Genomic DNA, 17,155 nt, shown 5'->3' with positions numbered 1-17,155 from the left:
ACAGTATGTGTATATTATATCTCCATAAAACTGTTAAGAAAATTGTTTCTTATATATCTGTTTCATTGTATATAAATAACACACAATTGATACTATGCATTGTTCTTACAGCCAATCACCGCACTAAACTAACTTTGTTTTAGTAATTTAAATCACTTCTGCGTAACATTTTGCATTTATCCTCCCATGAATTTGTTGAACTTCTTGGATGAATATATTAGTGTTCTTCAACAAATTTTGAATATTTCTGTGACTTTTTCAAAAATTTTTCATTCCTTTTCTGTTCTCTTATATTGATATTCCCATTTGTATATGCTGGTGCACCTAATGATATCCATTTCCTGAGGTTTTTTTCATTTTTCTTTATTTTACTGGATCTTCCTCAAATTACACAATATACATTGATCTGCAGCAGACTACCCAATTTCTGCCAACTTAAATGGCAGTTATCATTGTGTTGCCTGTTATTAGTCCTGTGCATGGGTCACATTTTTCCTGTTTCTTTGCATATCTCATTTTTAGTAGAAACCCTATCTCTACTAAAGAGACATCGCCCACCATTGCACTCCAGCCTGGGTGACAGACAAGACTCCATCTCAAAAAAAAAAAGTTGATTACTTATAGAGACAGGTTTCTAGGGAGACCAGGGAAGGCTCGCAAGCAGGTCTAAATGTCGATTGAGAAAGAAGGGAGAAGAATGTCTGCTTGTCATTAGGAATTTGGGCTGGGATGAGCCCACACAAAAAGGATGTAGTTTGTGTGGTTTGAGTTTCCTACTGGCATTGAGGGAGGGACCACTTAGGCTTTAATACTGGCTTGCCCAAATGTAGGGTAAGAAGGGAGATGGGTGGCATTTGAAATTATTAGCAGCCAAATACCACAAATGCAGTTAGGCTATTTATCGTAATACCTCATGATTTTATTTGTGTAACTGTTTTGAAATGACAGCACAGAGACGGAGAACAGAGTCGTGGTTGCCAGTGTTAGGAAGACAGAGAGGGCAGGAGACAGCGGTAGTTACCATGTGTGGGTTCCTTGTGATGGGACTGTTCTGTATCACCAATGTTGTGATTTTCACAAAAATCTATACATGTGGTAAAATTTATAGAACTAAATATACACAATTAATGCATTTGAAACTTGTGAAACCTGAGTAAGGTTGATTGAATGAATAATTGTCAGTTATTGGGTGATACTGAACTCTAGTTCTGCAAATTGCTACCATGGAGAAAACTGGGCGAGGGGTATATAGAATCTTCTTATTTCTTCCAGCTGTATGTCAATTTAAGAATTGTTTCCAGACCGGGTGCAGTGGCACACACCTGTAATCTCAGCACTTTGGGAGGCCAAGGTGGGTGGATCACTTGAGCTCAGGAGATTGAGACCAACCTGGGCAACATAGTGAAATCCCATGTCTATAAAAAATAGAAACATTAGCCAGGGTGAGGTGGCTCACGCCTGTAATCCCAGCACTCTGGGAGGCTGAGGCAGATCACAAAGTCAGGAGTTTGAGACCAGCCTGGCCAGCATGGTGAAACCCTGTCTCTACTAAAAATACAAAATATTAGCTGGGCATGGGGGTGTGTGCCTGTAATCCCAGCTACACGGGAGACTGAGGCAGGAGAATTGCTTGAACCCGGGAAGCAGAGTTGCAGTGAGATGAGATCGGGCCACTGCACTCCAGCCTGGGTGACAGACCACGTCGCCAAAAAAAAAAAAAAAATTAGCCAGGTGTGGTGGTGTGCACCTGTGGTCCTGGCTACCTGGGAGGGTGAGGTGAAAGGATTGCTTGAGCTCAGGAGGTAAAGGCTGCAGTGAGCGGAGATCGTGCCACTGCACTACAGCCTGAGCAACACAAGACTATGTCTCAAACAAACAAATAAAAAAAACCTGAAAGGCTGATAAAGGATATTCATTGAAAATAATCGAAAGAAAACTGGGATGGCTATACTAATTTCACCCAAAATAAATTAAGTCATAAGCTATTATAAAAGACAAAGAAGAATACTATATATGAATAAAGGTTGACTTCATCAATAAGATAAAAATTGTAACTATATATGTACCAAGCAGCATCCCGAAACACTGACAGAATTTAAGGGAGAAACTGACAGTTCTTACAGTAATAGTTTTAGACTGAGGCTGGGCATGGTGACTCACACCAGTAATCCCAGAGTTTTGGGAGGCCAAAGTGGATCACTTGATGCCAGGAGTCTAAGACCAGCCTGTGCAATATAGTAAGACTCTGTTTCCATCAAAAAACAAAAACAAAAATGATGGCTGGGCATAGTGGGCATGGTGATATACAGGTGTAGTCCCCTCAGGAGGCTGATTGGGGAGGATCACTTCAGTCTGGGAGTTGGAGGCTGCAGTGAGCCATAATTGTGCCACTACACTCCGGCCTGGACAACAGAGTGAGACTCTGTCTCTTAAAAAAAAAATCATAATTGCAAATGAATAAATGAATGAATCATGCCTATGAATACAGATACAAAACTGCACACACACACAAATACCAGCAAAATATATTTAATGGTATATTGAGAGGACTATATACCATGACCAAGTTACCAAGTGGGACTTATCCTGGAAATGCCTGTGTGATTCAACATAAGAAAATCAATGTTTATAACAAAAAAGGAAAGAAAAAAAGAAACTCAATGTAATATACTTTGTTAACAAAAAAGTAAAAAAAGGACATGATCATCTCAGTTGATGCAGGAAAGGCAGTTGACAAAATCCAACCCCCTTTCAGGATAAATACATTCAGAAAACACGAAACACTTCTACAAAATGATAAAATACATTTATGGAAAATTCACAGCTTTAAATTACATTTATTGATGAAAGAAAGCTTTCATCCTAACATCAGGAAGAAGAGAAACATACCCACTTTTGCCAGTGCTATTTAACACTCCAGCAGAAGTTCCAGCCAAACAAGAAAAAGAAAGACATCCATTGCAAAGGAAGACATAAAACTATGTCTACTCACAGGTGACATAATCCTAAAGATAGATCATAAAGAATCTGCAAGAAAGATACTATAGCTAATGAATGAATTCTGCAAAGTTGCAGGATATATCAACACACAAAAATCAGTTGCGTTGCTACAAAGCTGCAAAGAACAATCTGAATAGAAAATTAAGAAAACAATTCTATCTATACCACCATCTATTAGAATAAAATACTACCTAAAAATAAAGTTAACCAAGAAGGTGTAAGACTTGTACACTGAAAACTACAAAACACTGCTGAAAAACATTAAAGGCATAAATAAATGAAATAGTATCTCATGTTCATAGTTTGAAAGATGTCATACTGTTAAGAGAACAATACCATCCAAAATGATCTACAGATTTAACACAGTCCCTAACAAAATTCCATCAGCATTTTTGCAGAAATAAAAAGCTGATCCTTAAAGTCACATGGAATTAATTATAAGGTCCCTAAATAGCCAAAACAATTTTTAAAAAGAACGAAGTCAGAGGACTCACAATGTCCAATTTCACAACTTATTAGAAAGCTACAGTACTCAAAACAGTGTGATCATGGCACAGGCATAAGCATACAGACAAAAAGAATACAAATGAGAGCCCAAAAATATACTATCTATGGCCAACTGATTTTTGACAAGGGAGCCAATTCTATTCCCTAGGAGAAAGAAGTCTTTTCTTTCAGTTGATGCAGGCCAAATATTGTCACTCTACTGACATAAAATACAACACTCAACTCACAGAGACAAAATAGATTAGAGGTTACCACAGACTAGTGGAAGGAGGGAATGAGTAGTTACTGCTTAATGGCAATAGAATTTCTGTTTGGAACGTTGACAAATGACTAAAAAATATGCTGGGTCAACTGGATTTCCACATGAAAATAAAGTTAGAAAATGAGGTTAGATCCCTACTTTAACCATATACAAAAATGAACTCAAAACAAATCAGCTACCTAAACATAAGAGCTAAAACAATAAAATGTTTAGAATAAAACATAAAAAAAAAACTTTGGGTTTGGTGACGGATTCTTACCTATGACATAAATGCATTCGCAACAAAAGAAGAAATAAAGACTGAGTGTGGTGGCTCACGTCTATAATCCCAGCACTTTGGGAGGCCAAGGTGGGTGGATCACTGGGGTCAGGAGTTCAAGACCAGCCTGGCCAACATGGGGAAACCCTGTCTCTACAGGGTTCAATTCTGTCAAAATACAAAAATTAGTAGCATGTGATAATATGTGCCTGTAGTCCCAGCTACTCAGGAGGCTGAGGCAGGAGAATCACTTGAACCCAGGAGGTGGAGGTTGCAGTGAGCCAAGATCATGCCACTGCACTCCAGCCTGGGCAACAGAGACTGTCTCACAGACAAAAAAAGAAAAAATATATACATTAAAAATAATACAGTGTTACCCAAAAAGCTAAAGGAAATAACCTTTGATAAAATAATTCGGGAGGACTCAAGATGGCGCTGTGAGAACAACCCAGGATTGGAGCTCTCTTTGAATCCGCGGAGAGGTGAGTCAGAGCTGCATTTCCAGACTGATCTTTGTTGCCCACAGAACGGGGAAATTCCCAAGTATAAAGGAGACGCGGGACGCCAGGCAGTATCTCTGCCTGGCAAAGCCGGCAGCCGGGGTGGCGGCGGCCAGCCCTAACCAGCACTCCCCACAGGGCGCGCTTGTCCGGGTGCCCTGTTGAACCGGCAACATGAGACTTGAGAGGGCTGGACTTGAGACTGAACAAGACTTGGACAGTGGGCCAGCCCAGGAAATTGCAGGGACAGAGCGTTTGGGCTAGCCCAGTGGGACGAACAAAACTGCGATTTCAAACAATCCCGAGCAGAGGGTCCGAGACACTCTGTGGGGGAGGGGTGTCCACCATTACCGAGGCAACCCGCCCCAACTGATACACGCCCACTGCAGACGCAGCCAGCCGTTGCCGAGGCAACCCGCTACAACAGAGAGACTCCGCCACAGGGCGTGGCGGAGACCACAGCAGAACAGCAGAGGCTGCAGCAATAGGGCGAACCTCACAACAGCAGGGCGGAGCCTCAGCAGGCAAACAGTGGCTAGTCTGCCACCTAGCTGGGCAGGACACCTCAGCGGACATCCAAATATAAAGCCCGAACCCCCCAACACAGAGCATTTAAGAAAAAAAGGGTTTTTTTTAATGAGCTCTGTTGCAGCAGAATCAAACATAGCAGCCTAACAGCCCTGAATGAACAACAGAGATCACAGCTCAGCAATTGAGCTCCTATAAAGTACAGACTGTCTCCTCAAGCAGCTCCCTGACCCCTCTATATCCAAAAGACTGTCATTTGGCAGGCATCATCCTGGGACAAAGATAGCAGAAAAAAAAACTGGTAGCATCCCTCGCTGTGCCACAGCTGCTAGAGGTGCACCCCAGACAAGTAGGGCCTGGAGTGGACCTCAGCAGTCATAGAGCGAAGGAGCTAGACTGGTAGAAAAAAAAACCAAGTAACAGAAATACTTCATCATCAACAATCTGGGTGTCCACTCAGAGACCCAATCAAAAAGTCAGCAACTACGCACACGACAAGCGGATAAATCCACAAAGATGGGAAGAAACCAGCGAAAAAAGGAGGAAAACACCCGAAACCAGAACACCTCGCCTCCTAGAAAGGACCAAAACTCCTCACCAGCAAGGGAACAAAGCTGGACAGAGAATGACTGTGACGAAATGACAGAATTAGACTTCAGAAGGTGGATAATGAGAAACTTTTGTGAGCTAAAAGAACATGTATTAAATCAATGCAAAGAAACTAAGGAACTTGAAAAAAGATATGAGGAAATGATAACAAGAATGGATAACTTAGAGAGGAATATGAATGAATTAAAGGAGCTGAAAAACACAATACGAGAACTTCGCGAAGCATGCAACAGTTTCAATAGCTGAATTGACCAAGCAGAAGAAAGAATATCTGAAGTCGAAGACCAACTCAATGAAATAAAACGAGAAACAAAGATTAGAGAAAAAAGCGCAAAAAGGAATGAAAAAAGTCTCCAAAAATTTTGGGACTATGTGAAAAGACCTAACCTACGTTTGATAGGTGTACCAGAAGGGGACGAAGAGAATGAATCCAAGCTGGAAAATACTGTTCAGGACATCATCCAGGAAAATTTCCCCCACCTAGCAAGACAGGCCAACACTCAAATGCAGGAAATACAGAGAACACCACAAAGATATTCCGCAAGAAGAGCAACCCCAAGGCACATAATCGTCAGATTCAACAAGGTTGAAATAAAGGAGAAAATACTAAGGGCAGCCAGAGAAAAAGGTCGGGTCACCCACAAAGGGAAGCTCATCAGACTCACAGCAGATCTCTCGGCAGAAACACTACAAGCCAGAAGAGAGTGGGGGCCAATATTCAACATTCTTAAAGAAAAGAACTTTCAACCCAGAATTTCATATCCAGACAAACTGAGCTTCAGAAGTGAAAGAAAAATAAAATCCTTTGCGAACAAGCAAGTACTCAGAGATTTTGTCACCACCAGGCCTGCTTTACAAGAGCTCCTAAAAGAGGCACGACACATAGAAAGGAACAACCAGTACCAGCCATTCCAAAATCACACTAAATGCTAAAGAACATCAACATAATGAAGAATCTACAACAACTAACAGGCAAAACGGCCACTTAGCATCAAATAGGCAGTATCAAATTCACACATAACAATATTAACCCTAAATGTAAATGGACTAAATGCACCAATCAAAAGACACAGACTGGCAAATTGGATAAAAATCCAAAACCCATCAGTGTGCTGTATCCAGGAAACCCATCTCACATGCAAGGATACACAAAGGCTCAAAATAAAGGGATGGAGGAAGATTTACCAAGCAAATGGAGAGCAAAAAAAAGCAGGAGTTGCAATTCTCATCTCTGATAAAACAGACTCTAAAGCAACAAAGATCAAAAGAGACAAAGAAGGCCATTACATAATGGTAAAAGGATCGATACAACAAGAAGGGCTAACGATCCTGAACATATATGGACACAATGCAGGAGCACCCAGATACATAAGGCAAGTTCTTAATGACTTACAAAGAGACTTAGACTCCCACACAATAATAGTGGGAGACTTTAACACTCCACTGTCAATATTAGACAGATCAACCAGACAGAAAATCAACAAGGATATCCAGGGCTTGAACTCAGACCTGGAGCAAGCAAACCTGATAGACATTTACAGAACTCTCCACCCCAAATCCACAGAATACACATTCTTCTCAGCACCACATCACACCTATTCTAAAATTGACCACATAATTGGAAGTAAAGCACTGCTCAGCAAATGCAAAACAACTGAAATAATAACAAACAGCCTCTCAGACCATAGTGCAATCAAGTTAGAACTCAGAATACAGAAACCAACCCAGAACCGCACAGCTTCATGGAAACTGAACAACTGGCTCTTGAATGTTGACTGGGTAAACAATGAAATGAAGACAGAAATAAACAAGTTCTTTGAAACCAATGAGAACGAAGACACAACATGCCAGAACCTCTGGGACACATTTAAAGCAGTCTCTAGAGGAAAGTGTATAGCAATAAGTGCCCATATGAGGAGAATGGAGAGATCCAAAATTGACACCGTATCGTCAAAATTGAAAGAGCGAGAGGAGCAAGATCAAAAAAACTCAAAACCCAGCAGAAGACAAGAAATAACTAAGATCAGAAATGAACTGAAGGAGATTGAGACACGAAAAACCCTCCAAAGAATCAATAAATCCAAGAGCTGGTTTTTTGAAAAGATCAACAAAATAGACAGATCACTAGCCAGATTGATTAAAAATAAAAGAGAGAACAACCAAATAGATGCAATAAAAAATGATAAAAGGGAAATCACCACAGATTCCACAGAAATTCAAACCATCATCAGAGAATATTACAAACAACTCTACGCACATAAGCTAGCAAACCTGGAAGAAATGGATAAATTCCTGGACGCCTGTGTCCTCCCAAGCCTAAACCAGGAGAAAGCTAAAACTATGAATAGACCAATAACAAGGTCAGAAGTCGAGGCAGCAATTAAGAGCCTACCCCTCAAAAAAAGTCCAGGTCCAGACGGGTTCACAGCCGAATTCTACCAGACACACAAAGAGGAGCTGGTACCATTCCTTCTAAAACTATTTCAAACAATCCAAAAAGAGGGAATCCTTCCCAAATCATTTTAAGAAACCAACATCATTCTGATACCAAAACCCGGCAGAGACCCAACAAGAAAAGAAAACTTCAGGCCAATATCCATGATGAACATAGATGCAAAAATCTTCAATAAAATATTGGCAAGCCAATTGCAACAGCAAATCAAAAAACTTATTCATCATGATCAAGTAGGATTCATCCCGGGGATGCAAGGCTGGTTCAACATATGCAAGTCTATCAACGTAATTCACCACACAAAGAGAACCCAAAACAAAAACCACATGATTATCTCAATTGACGCAGAGAAGGCATTTGACAAAATTCAACAGCCCTTTATGCTAAAAACCCTCAATAAACTCGGTATCGATGGAACGTATCTCAAAGTAATAAAAGCTATTTATGACAAACCAACAGCCAATATCATACTGAATGGGCAAAAACTGGAAACATTCCCTTTGAAATCCGGCACTAGGCAAGGATGCCCTCTCTCACCACTCCTATTCAATATAGTACTGCAAGTTCTAGCCAGAGCAATCAGGCAAGAAAAAGAAATAAAGGGTATTCAAATAGGAAAGGTGGAAGCCAAATTGTCTCTATTTGCAGACGACATGATAGTATACCTAGAAGACCCCATTGCCTCTGCCCAAAAACTCCTGAAACTGATAAGCAACTTCAGCAAAGTCTCAGGATATAAAATCAATGTGCAAAAATCACAAGCATTCGTCTACACCAATAACAGACCTAAAGAAAGCCAAATCAAGAGCGAACTGCCATTCGCAATTGCTACAAAAAGAATAAAATACCTTGGAATACAACTCACAAGGAACGTAAGAGACCTCTTCAAGGAGAACTACAAACCACTGCTCAACGAAATCAGAGAGGACACAAACAGATGGAGAAACATTCCATGTTCATGGTTAGGAAGAATTAATATCGTGAAAATGGGTATACTGCCCAAAGTAATTTACAGAATCAACGCTATCCCCATCAAGCTACCATCGACTTTCTTCACAGAACTGGAAAAAACCACCATGAACTTCATATGGAACCAAAAGAGAGCCCGCATAGCCAAGTCAATTCTAAGCAAAAAGAACACAGTGGGGGGCATCACACTACCGGATTTCAAACTATACTACAAGGCTACAGTAATCAAAACAGCATGGTACTGGTACCAAAACAGAGATACAGACCAATGGAACAAAACAGAGGCACCGGAGGCAACACAACATACATACAACTATACAATCTTTGATAAACCTGACAAAAACAAGCAATGGGGAAAGGATTCCCTGTTTAACAAATGGTGTTGGGAAAACTGGCTAGCCATGTGCAGAAAGCAGAATCTGGACCCCTTCCTGACACCTTACACTAAAATTCACTCCAGATGGATTAAAGACTTAAACGTAAGACCTGGCACCATAAAAACCCTAGAAGGAAACCTAGGCAAAACCATCCAGGACATAGGAGTAGGCAATGACTTCATGAACAAAACACCAAAAGCATTGGCAACAAAAGCCAAAATAGACAAATGGGACCAAATGAAACTCCACAGCTTCTGCACGGCAAAAGAAACAGTCACTAGAGTGGATCGGCAACCAACAGAATGGGAAAAAATTTTCGCAGTCTACCCATCTGACAAAGGGCTGATATCCAGAATTTACAAAGAACTCAAACGGATTTACAGGAAAAAAACAAACAAGCCCATTCAAAAGTGGGCAAAGGATATGAACAGATACTTTACGAAAGAAGACATATATGAGGCCAACAATCATATGAAAAAATGCTCATCGTCACTGGTCATCAGAGAGATGCAAATCAAAACCACATTGAGATACCATCTCATGCCAGTTAGAATGGCGATCATTAAAAAATCTGGAGACAACAGATGCTGGAGAGGATGTGGAGAAAAAGGAACACTTTTACACTGTTGGTGGGAGTGTAAATTAGTTCAACCATTGTGGAAGACAGTGTGGCGATTCCTCAAGGCCTTAGAAATAGAAATTCCATTTGACCCAGCAATCCCATTACTGGGTATATATCCAAAAGTCTGTAAATCGTTCTACTATAAGGACACATGTACACGAATGTTCAGTGCAGCACTGTTTCCAATAGCAAAGACCTGGAATCAACCCAAATGCCCATTGATAATAGACCGGATTGGAAAAATGTGGCACATATACACCATGGAATATTATGCAGCAATCAGAAATGATGAGTTTGTGTCGTTTGTAGGGACATGGATGAATCTGGAGAACATCATCCTCGGCAAACTGACACAAGAACAGAAAATGAAACACCGCATATTCTCACTCATAGGTGGGTGATGAAAAATGAGAACACATGGACACAGAAAGGGGAGTACTAAACACTGGGGTCTATTGGGGGCAAAAGGGGAGGTCCAGTGGGAGGGGGAGGTGGGGAGGGATAGCCTGGGGAGAAATGCCAAATGTGGGTGAAGGGGAGAAGAAAAGCAAAGCACACTGCCATGTGTGTACCGACGCAACTGTCTTGCATGCTCTGCTCATGTACCCCAAAACATAAAATCCAATAAAAATTAAAAAATAAAATAAAATAAAAAAACAAATTAAAAAATATATATATATATATGCTTTTCTCTTTTTAGCTCTATCAGTTTTGTTTCATGTACTTTGAGGTTGGCTAAAGACAGACACAGTTAGGCTCACTGCATTTTTGTTGGATTGATCCTTTTATTATTATATAATGTTCTTTTTGTGTAATAATTTTCTTTGCTCTTAGTCTACTGTATTTGATATTAATAGTGCCGGTCTTTAATTAATGTTTGTGCAGTTCATCCTTTTCTATTCTTTATCAACCTATGTTGTTAGCTATGTTATGAGTTTTCTACAGAAAACATTTTTTAGGATGGGTGGAGCAAGATGGTGGAATAGAGAACTCTACCAATCATACCTACTCCCATGCAGGAAGACCAAGTTTGCCAACTATCTACACAAAAGACGCAGCTTTGCAGGCACTAAAAATCAGGTGAGCACTCACAGAGCATGGTTTTTGACTTCATATGGCTGAAAGAAAACAGTTTGGAAGTCCCTGAAAAAAGTAAAAATAAGGCTATCATATGATTCAGTAATCACACTCTTAGGCATATACCCAAAAGAAATCAGCACATTAATGAGGTATCTGCACTCCCATGTTTATTGCAGCACTGTTCACAATAGCTAAGATTTGGAATCAACCTAAGTGTCCATCCACAAATAAATCCATAAAGACCATATACACAATGGAGGACTATTCAGCCTTATAAAGAATGAGATCCTGTCATTTGCAACACATAGATGGAACTGGAGGCACAGAAAGATAAATTTTGTATGTTCTCACTTATTTGTGAAAGCTAAAAATTAAAACAACTGAATTCATGGAGGTGAGGTAAACAGTATAAGCACAGTTACCAGAGGCTGGGAAGGACAGTGCAGTGGGGTAGGAGGAAGGTGAGGATGGTTAATGAGTACAAAAAAATAGAATGAATAAGACTTAATATTTGCTAGTACAACAAGGTGACTACAGTCAAAAATCATTTAATTGTACATTTTAAAGTGACTAAAAGACGTAAGTGGATTGTTTATAACACAAAAGATAAATGCTTATGGGAATAGATAACCAATTTGCCCTAATGCGATTATTACATATTGTATGCCTATATCAAAACATCTCCTATACTCCAAAAATATATATACCCTACTATGTACTCACAAAAATTAAAAATTTTAAAACATCTTTTACATTTTTTCCACTCTGCCAATTTACATTTTAATAGTATTTTGATCATTTACATTCAAGGTAAATATTGCTCTGTTAGGCTATTTGTTTTGCTTTATGTTTTCCATTCATCTGTTCTTTTATCTTATTTTCCCATTAGTTAACTAAATATTTTTTTTAGATTTCATCCTGGTTTATTTACAGTGTTTTCCTTTTTTTTTTTTTTGGAGACAAAGTCTTGCTCTTGTTGACCAGGCTAGCGTACAATGGCACAATCTCGGCTCACTGCAACCTCCGCCTCCTGGGTTCAAGCGATTCTCCTGCCTCAGTCTCCCTAGTAGCTGGGATTACAGGCACCCGCCACCACAACCGGCTAATTTTGGTAATTTTAGTAGAGACAGGGTTTCACCATGTTGGCCAGGCTGGTCTTGAACTCCTGACCTCGTGATCCACCTGACTCAGCCTCCCAAAATGCTGGGACTACAGGTGTGAGCCACCATGCCTGGACTATTTATACTGTTTTTAACTGTACCACATTTTATAGTTTTCTCAGCAGTTATTCTAGGTGTTAAAATGTATATATGCAACTTATCACAATTTGTCATTTTACCACTTCAAGTGAAATGTACCAAGCTTCATTCCACTTAGGCCCCTTTACCCTCCCCACTTTTTAAATGTAATTGTTTCCCCTACATAAAGAGCATTTTGCTCCGACCATCAAATATGATTCTAGAAACTCGTAAGAAAAATATATTTATCCCTGTTTTTGCCAGTCTCCAATATTCTTTCTTTCCTGCATTCCAAGCCTTCTTGTGTTATTTCCTTTCTACTTACAGAACTTCTAGCCAAGTTTTAAAGTCGGCTAGAAACATTTTCTCTTAGCTTTCCTATCTAATAATGGCTTTAGTTCTCCTTCATTCATGAATATAATTTATTTCAAAAGATACAGAATTTTTACATGATTGTTCTTTTCTTTTAGTACTTGAGAAAATATACTACTTCCTTCCAGCCACCACGGTTTCAGAAGAGAAACTCAGTTACTCCCCATAGGGAATGTGTTGCTTCTCTCTGGCTACTTTGCAAATTTTTTTTGTGTGTTTAGTTTTCAAAAATTTAATTACAACGTGAGTTTGCCACGGACTTAACTTATTTGATGTTACTTCAGACTCGGGATTGTGTAGTTTATATTTTTTGCTGAATTTGAGAAGGTTCAGTCATTACATCTTCAAATACTTCAAAAACCTCTTTTCCTTCCCTCCTTCTGATGTAACAAATGTTTGTTCTTTTGTTATTGCCCCACCTTCTAAATACTGAGAGAATCAAATCTCATCCCATTCCCTCCATGCCTTTCAGCTTTGTCTCTATCACTATCACTCATAAGGAAAACTACTACAGCCCTTTAATGAGCTCTCTATGCCCTATGCCCTGCCCAGTATTTTCTCTACAGAGACGAAAAAGATCTTATACAAACAGAAATCAGATGTTACTCATCTGCTGAAAATCTACCACTAAGTTAAAAATAAAATTAACTGAATGAGGCTTATGATATGCTCACCTTTGGGCTCTACCTGCCTCCCTCACCTCACTTCCTGCCCCTCCTCCAGTCAACCCCTCCCTTCAGCCACTATCACTTTTTGGTTAAAACCACCAAGCACATTCCTGTCCAAGCCTAGCAGCTGCTATTACCCCTGCCAAAAACGGCAGAATCCTCATGGCTCACCCACTGAATTTTATTCAAATCTCTGCTTTAATGTTGATTTCATTAAGGTTTCCCCTGACTATTCCTTAAAGTACCACATTCGGCCAATCTAACTTGCTTTAATTTCTTTGATAGTCTTTAAAACCACAGAACATTTAATATACATAAAGATATAAGTATACATAATATACTTAGAGACATAATTTATTATTTTTTAATATATTTATTTACTTATTTTTGAGACATTGTCTCCCTCTCTGTCGCCCAGGCTGGAGTGCAGTGGCATGATCTGAGCTCACTGCAACCTCTGCCTCCCGGGTTCAAATTATTCTCCTGCCTCATCCTTCAAGTAGCTGGGATTACAGGCACCCATCACTATGCCCAGATAATTTTGTATTTTAACTACAGATGGGGTTTCACTGTGTTGGCCAGGCTATCCTCAAAGTCCTGACCTCAAGTGATCTGCCTGCCTCGACCTCCCAATGTACTGATATTACAGGTGTGAGCTACTGCGTGTGGCCTTATTTTTTCATTATTATATTCTCAGCACACAGTAAGTACTCAAAAATTATTTCCTGAGTTTAAAAAGGAGTGTATAAAAAAGTCTGACCACAGAATAAACACCAAACAATGGAGGTAAGGTGGGACATTCAAAGTGCTTTGAGAAAAATGATAACCAAGAAAAACAACAGTAAAGATGAGGTGGGCAAAGGCTGAACTATTGGCAGATGTAAGAATGGTAAACATTCAAAACATGATTCAAAGAGGAGAATATTTTTGTGAGTAGTATCTGAAGGTCTGATTTAGGAATCAGTATTCTTCATCACTTCCAGAGGTTAGGACCCCTATGGAGATGTTCTTGAAAAATGTTCCAAAGTTGCCAACCTCTGAATTCACTACAGGAAATAACAAATCCCCTGATGTAATCTGTGCAGTACACATTAACTCACCTGGGAAGCTCTGGCTTGGGAATTCTTCCTCCAGTCTCCATGGCTCTTCTCCTTGCTCCAGCCTGAAGATCACCTCTGGTTTGTGAACACAATACCCTGTTAACAGGAAATAATTCAGGATTTGATCCAAGCAGTCTAGACTTCAGGGCTTTGAAGCAGGAAGAAGCTTCTGGGGCTGCTTGAAGTTGCCACTGAACATTTTCACTAGGGAGGTGAACACAAGTATCTTCTGGTGCTCAAAGGTGATCAATCAACATTCTCCTGAAGCCTAACCTTAAATATCATTAAACTATTTGGGAGGCCAAGGTGGGTAGATCATGAGGTCAAGAGATCGAGACCATCCTGGTCAACATTGTGAAACCCCGTCTCTACTAAAAATACAAAAATTAGCTGGGCATGGTGGCAGGTGCCTGCAATCCCAGCTACTCAGGAGGCTGAGGCAGGAGAATTGCCTGATACCAGGAGGCGGAGGTTGCGTTGAGCCGAGATCGTGCCATTGCACTCCAGCCTGGGTAACAAAAGCGAAACTCCATCTCAAAAAAAAATATATCATTAAACTATACGGACTGGCCAAATGCTTCGTAATCAAAAGAATAAACAAATGCTATTTAGAATGAAACAGTGAACAGACCTTACCCACTGAGACAAGGTTGCTGTAGTTCTCCAGCATCACGTCTCTATACAGAGCTCTCTGACTAGGGTCCAGGTGATGCCACTCCTCCTGGGTGAAGCCCACAGTCACATCTTTAAATGATATTGACCCCTGGAACTTCTGTTCCACCTGAAATGTTCAGAATTAGGTGGTATGAGAAAAGAATTATGGGCTAATCCTTACCATAATTATTATTTACAGAATACTTCTTACTTTTAGGGAAAAAAGAAATCCTAACAGAAATATTCTGCCATAATGCATTATGATATTAATTCATGCAAAAGAAAATTACCACGTTCCTACAATATACCTGGAACTATCATCACTGCTGGAAATACTAAGAATAAAAAAATCTTCTTCTGTTCAAAGAACGTACAGAGTGGTAGGAAAATGTATGTGGTAATATGTAACAAGCAATAAGAAGAAAGTACAAACACAATGGACTAATATTAGGAGCAAAGATAGTTCTGTTTTGAGCTTCACTGAGAACTACAGCTGTTGGTTGAATTATGAAGAACACTCATCATGTTCTTCGTAAGCATGGGGCCATGACACAAGCAAAGGTGAGGAACTCCAACACACTGCAGACATCAACAAAAGGGCAGACAACACAGGAGATGGCTTAGTGCTGTCGAGAAAAAAGGCCAGGGAAGTGTCAGGAAATGGGTTATAATTCTAGACCAATAGTCTCCAAAGTGATCATTTATCATTTTCAAGAATATTACTGAGAACTACAGATTCATATTCACAAATCACAGAAATAAACTGTCAGTACATTTATTATGAATTCTAATCTGTCGTTTGGATTTTAAAATGCAGAAAAAAAGCTTGATATTTTATTTTACTGCAATACGTATTCTGAGTTCTAATCCTTTAATTCAGAGACAATAATAAGGATGTGTAGAAAATGGAAAGATTTTGGAACTATTACACTTGAAATATCTGTGGAGCACATAGAAGATATCCAACTGGATTGTTCTGGATATCCTCTAGGGCACATCTTTTTTTTTTTTTTTTGAGACAGAGTTTCGCTCTTGTTACCCGGGCTGGAGTGCAATGGCGCGATCTCGGCTCACCGCAACCTCCGCCTCCTGGGTTCAGGCAATTCTCCTGCCTCAGCCTCCCGAGTAGCTGGGATTACAGGCACACGCCACCATGCCCAACTAATTTTTTGTACTTTTAGTAGAGATAGGGTTTCACCATGTTGACCAGGATGGTCTCGATCTCTTGACCTCGTGATCCACCCGCCTCGGCCTCCCAAAGTGCTGGGATTACAGGCTTGAGCCACCGCGCCCGGCCCTAGGGCACATCTTTTAGGGATCACTGCTGTGAAAAAGGGAGGGCCAAAGATGAGATGTAGGCATATACTGAAATTACATGACCAGGTTTTGTTTACAAAACCAGTTCTATTGAGAAAGGCAAAGGACAAAATAACATTTACACAAACTACTGTAGAAGGAACCAGGAGGACATGGATAATAGGAGACTAAGAGCAACAAAATGTGGTCACCAATACTTTAGGAAAAAAATGTTTCCTCAGGTTATCCCCATGAACAGCTGCCCAGATACTAGAGCCACAATGTAAGCCAGGAAAGTAAGGGCAAAATAGGTTAGACACAGTATTCTAACAATAAAGGTCCTAAATATATTATATTTGAAGCATAGGCCAGGCACAGTGGCTCATGCCTGTAATCTCAGCACTTTAGGAGCCTGGGGCACTGGATCACCTGAAGTCAGAAGTTCAAGAACAGCCAGATCAAAATGGTGAAACCCTGTCTCTACTACAAACACAAAAAATTAGCCAGGCGTGGTGGCGGGCACCTGTAATCCCAGCTACTCAGGAGGCTGAAGAAGAATAATCGCTTGAACCCAGGAGGCAGAGGTTGCAGTGAGCTGAGATTGTGCCACTGCACTCCAGCCTGGGGTAACAGAGTGAGACTCCGTCTCAAAAAAAAAAAAA

The 17,155-nt window shown here is 40.1% G+C and overlaps 1 protein-coding gene across 19 annotated transcripts in view; it reads right to left on the bottom strand.

Annotated features, from left to right (window-relative positions):
* The window catches only part of LOC100398456 (uncharacterized), a 149,780-nt gene that overhangs the window by 29,289 nt on the left and 103,336 nt on the right, over positions 1–17,155 (bottom strand). For 15 of the 19 annotated variants that reach the window (XM_078345222.1, XM_078345223.1, XM_078345233.1 and 12 more), the window contains 2 exons: positions 15,180–15,324; positions 14,544–14,639 (listed from right to left, as the gene is read on the bottom strand). In XM_078345222.1, the coding sequence (XP_078201348.1) occupies positions 14,544–14,639; positions 15,180–15,324 (241 nt within the window). Of the gene's footprint in view, positions 1–14,543; positions 14,640–15,179; positions 15,325–16,236; positions 16,522–17,155 lie in introns of all 19 variants that reach the window. The other 4 variants (XM_078345236.1, XM_078345235.1, XM_078345240.1 and 1 more) reach the window with 1 other exon arrangement.

The sequence above is a fragment of the Callithrix jacchus genome, chromosome 12 (genome assembly GCF_049354715.1).
Source record: "Callithrix jacchus isolate 240 chromosome 12, calJac240_pri, whole genome shotgun sequence".
In the NCBI taxonomy this organism is placed as follows: domain Eukaryota; kingdom Metazoa; phylum Chordata; class Mammalia; order Primates; family Cebidae; genus Callithrix; species Callithrix jacchus.
This window is presented reverse-complemented; position numbering and strand designations above follow the sequence as displayed.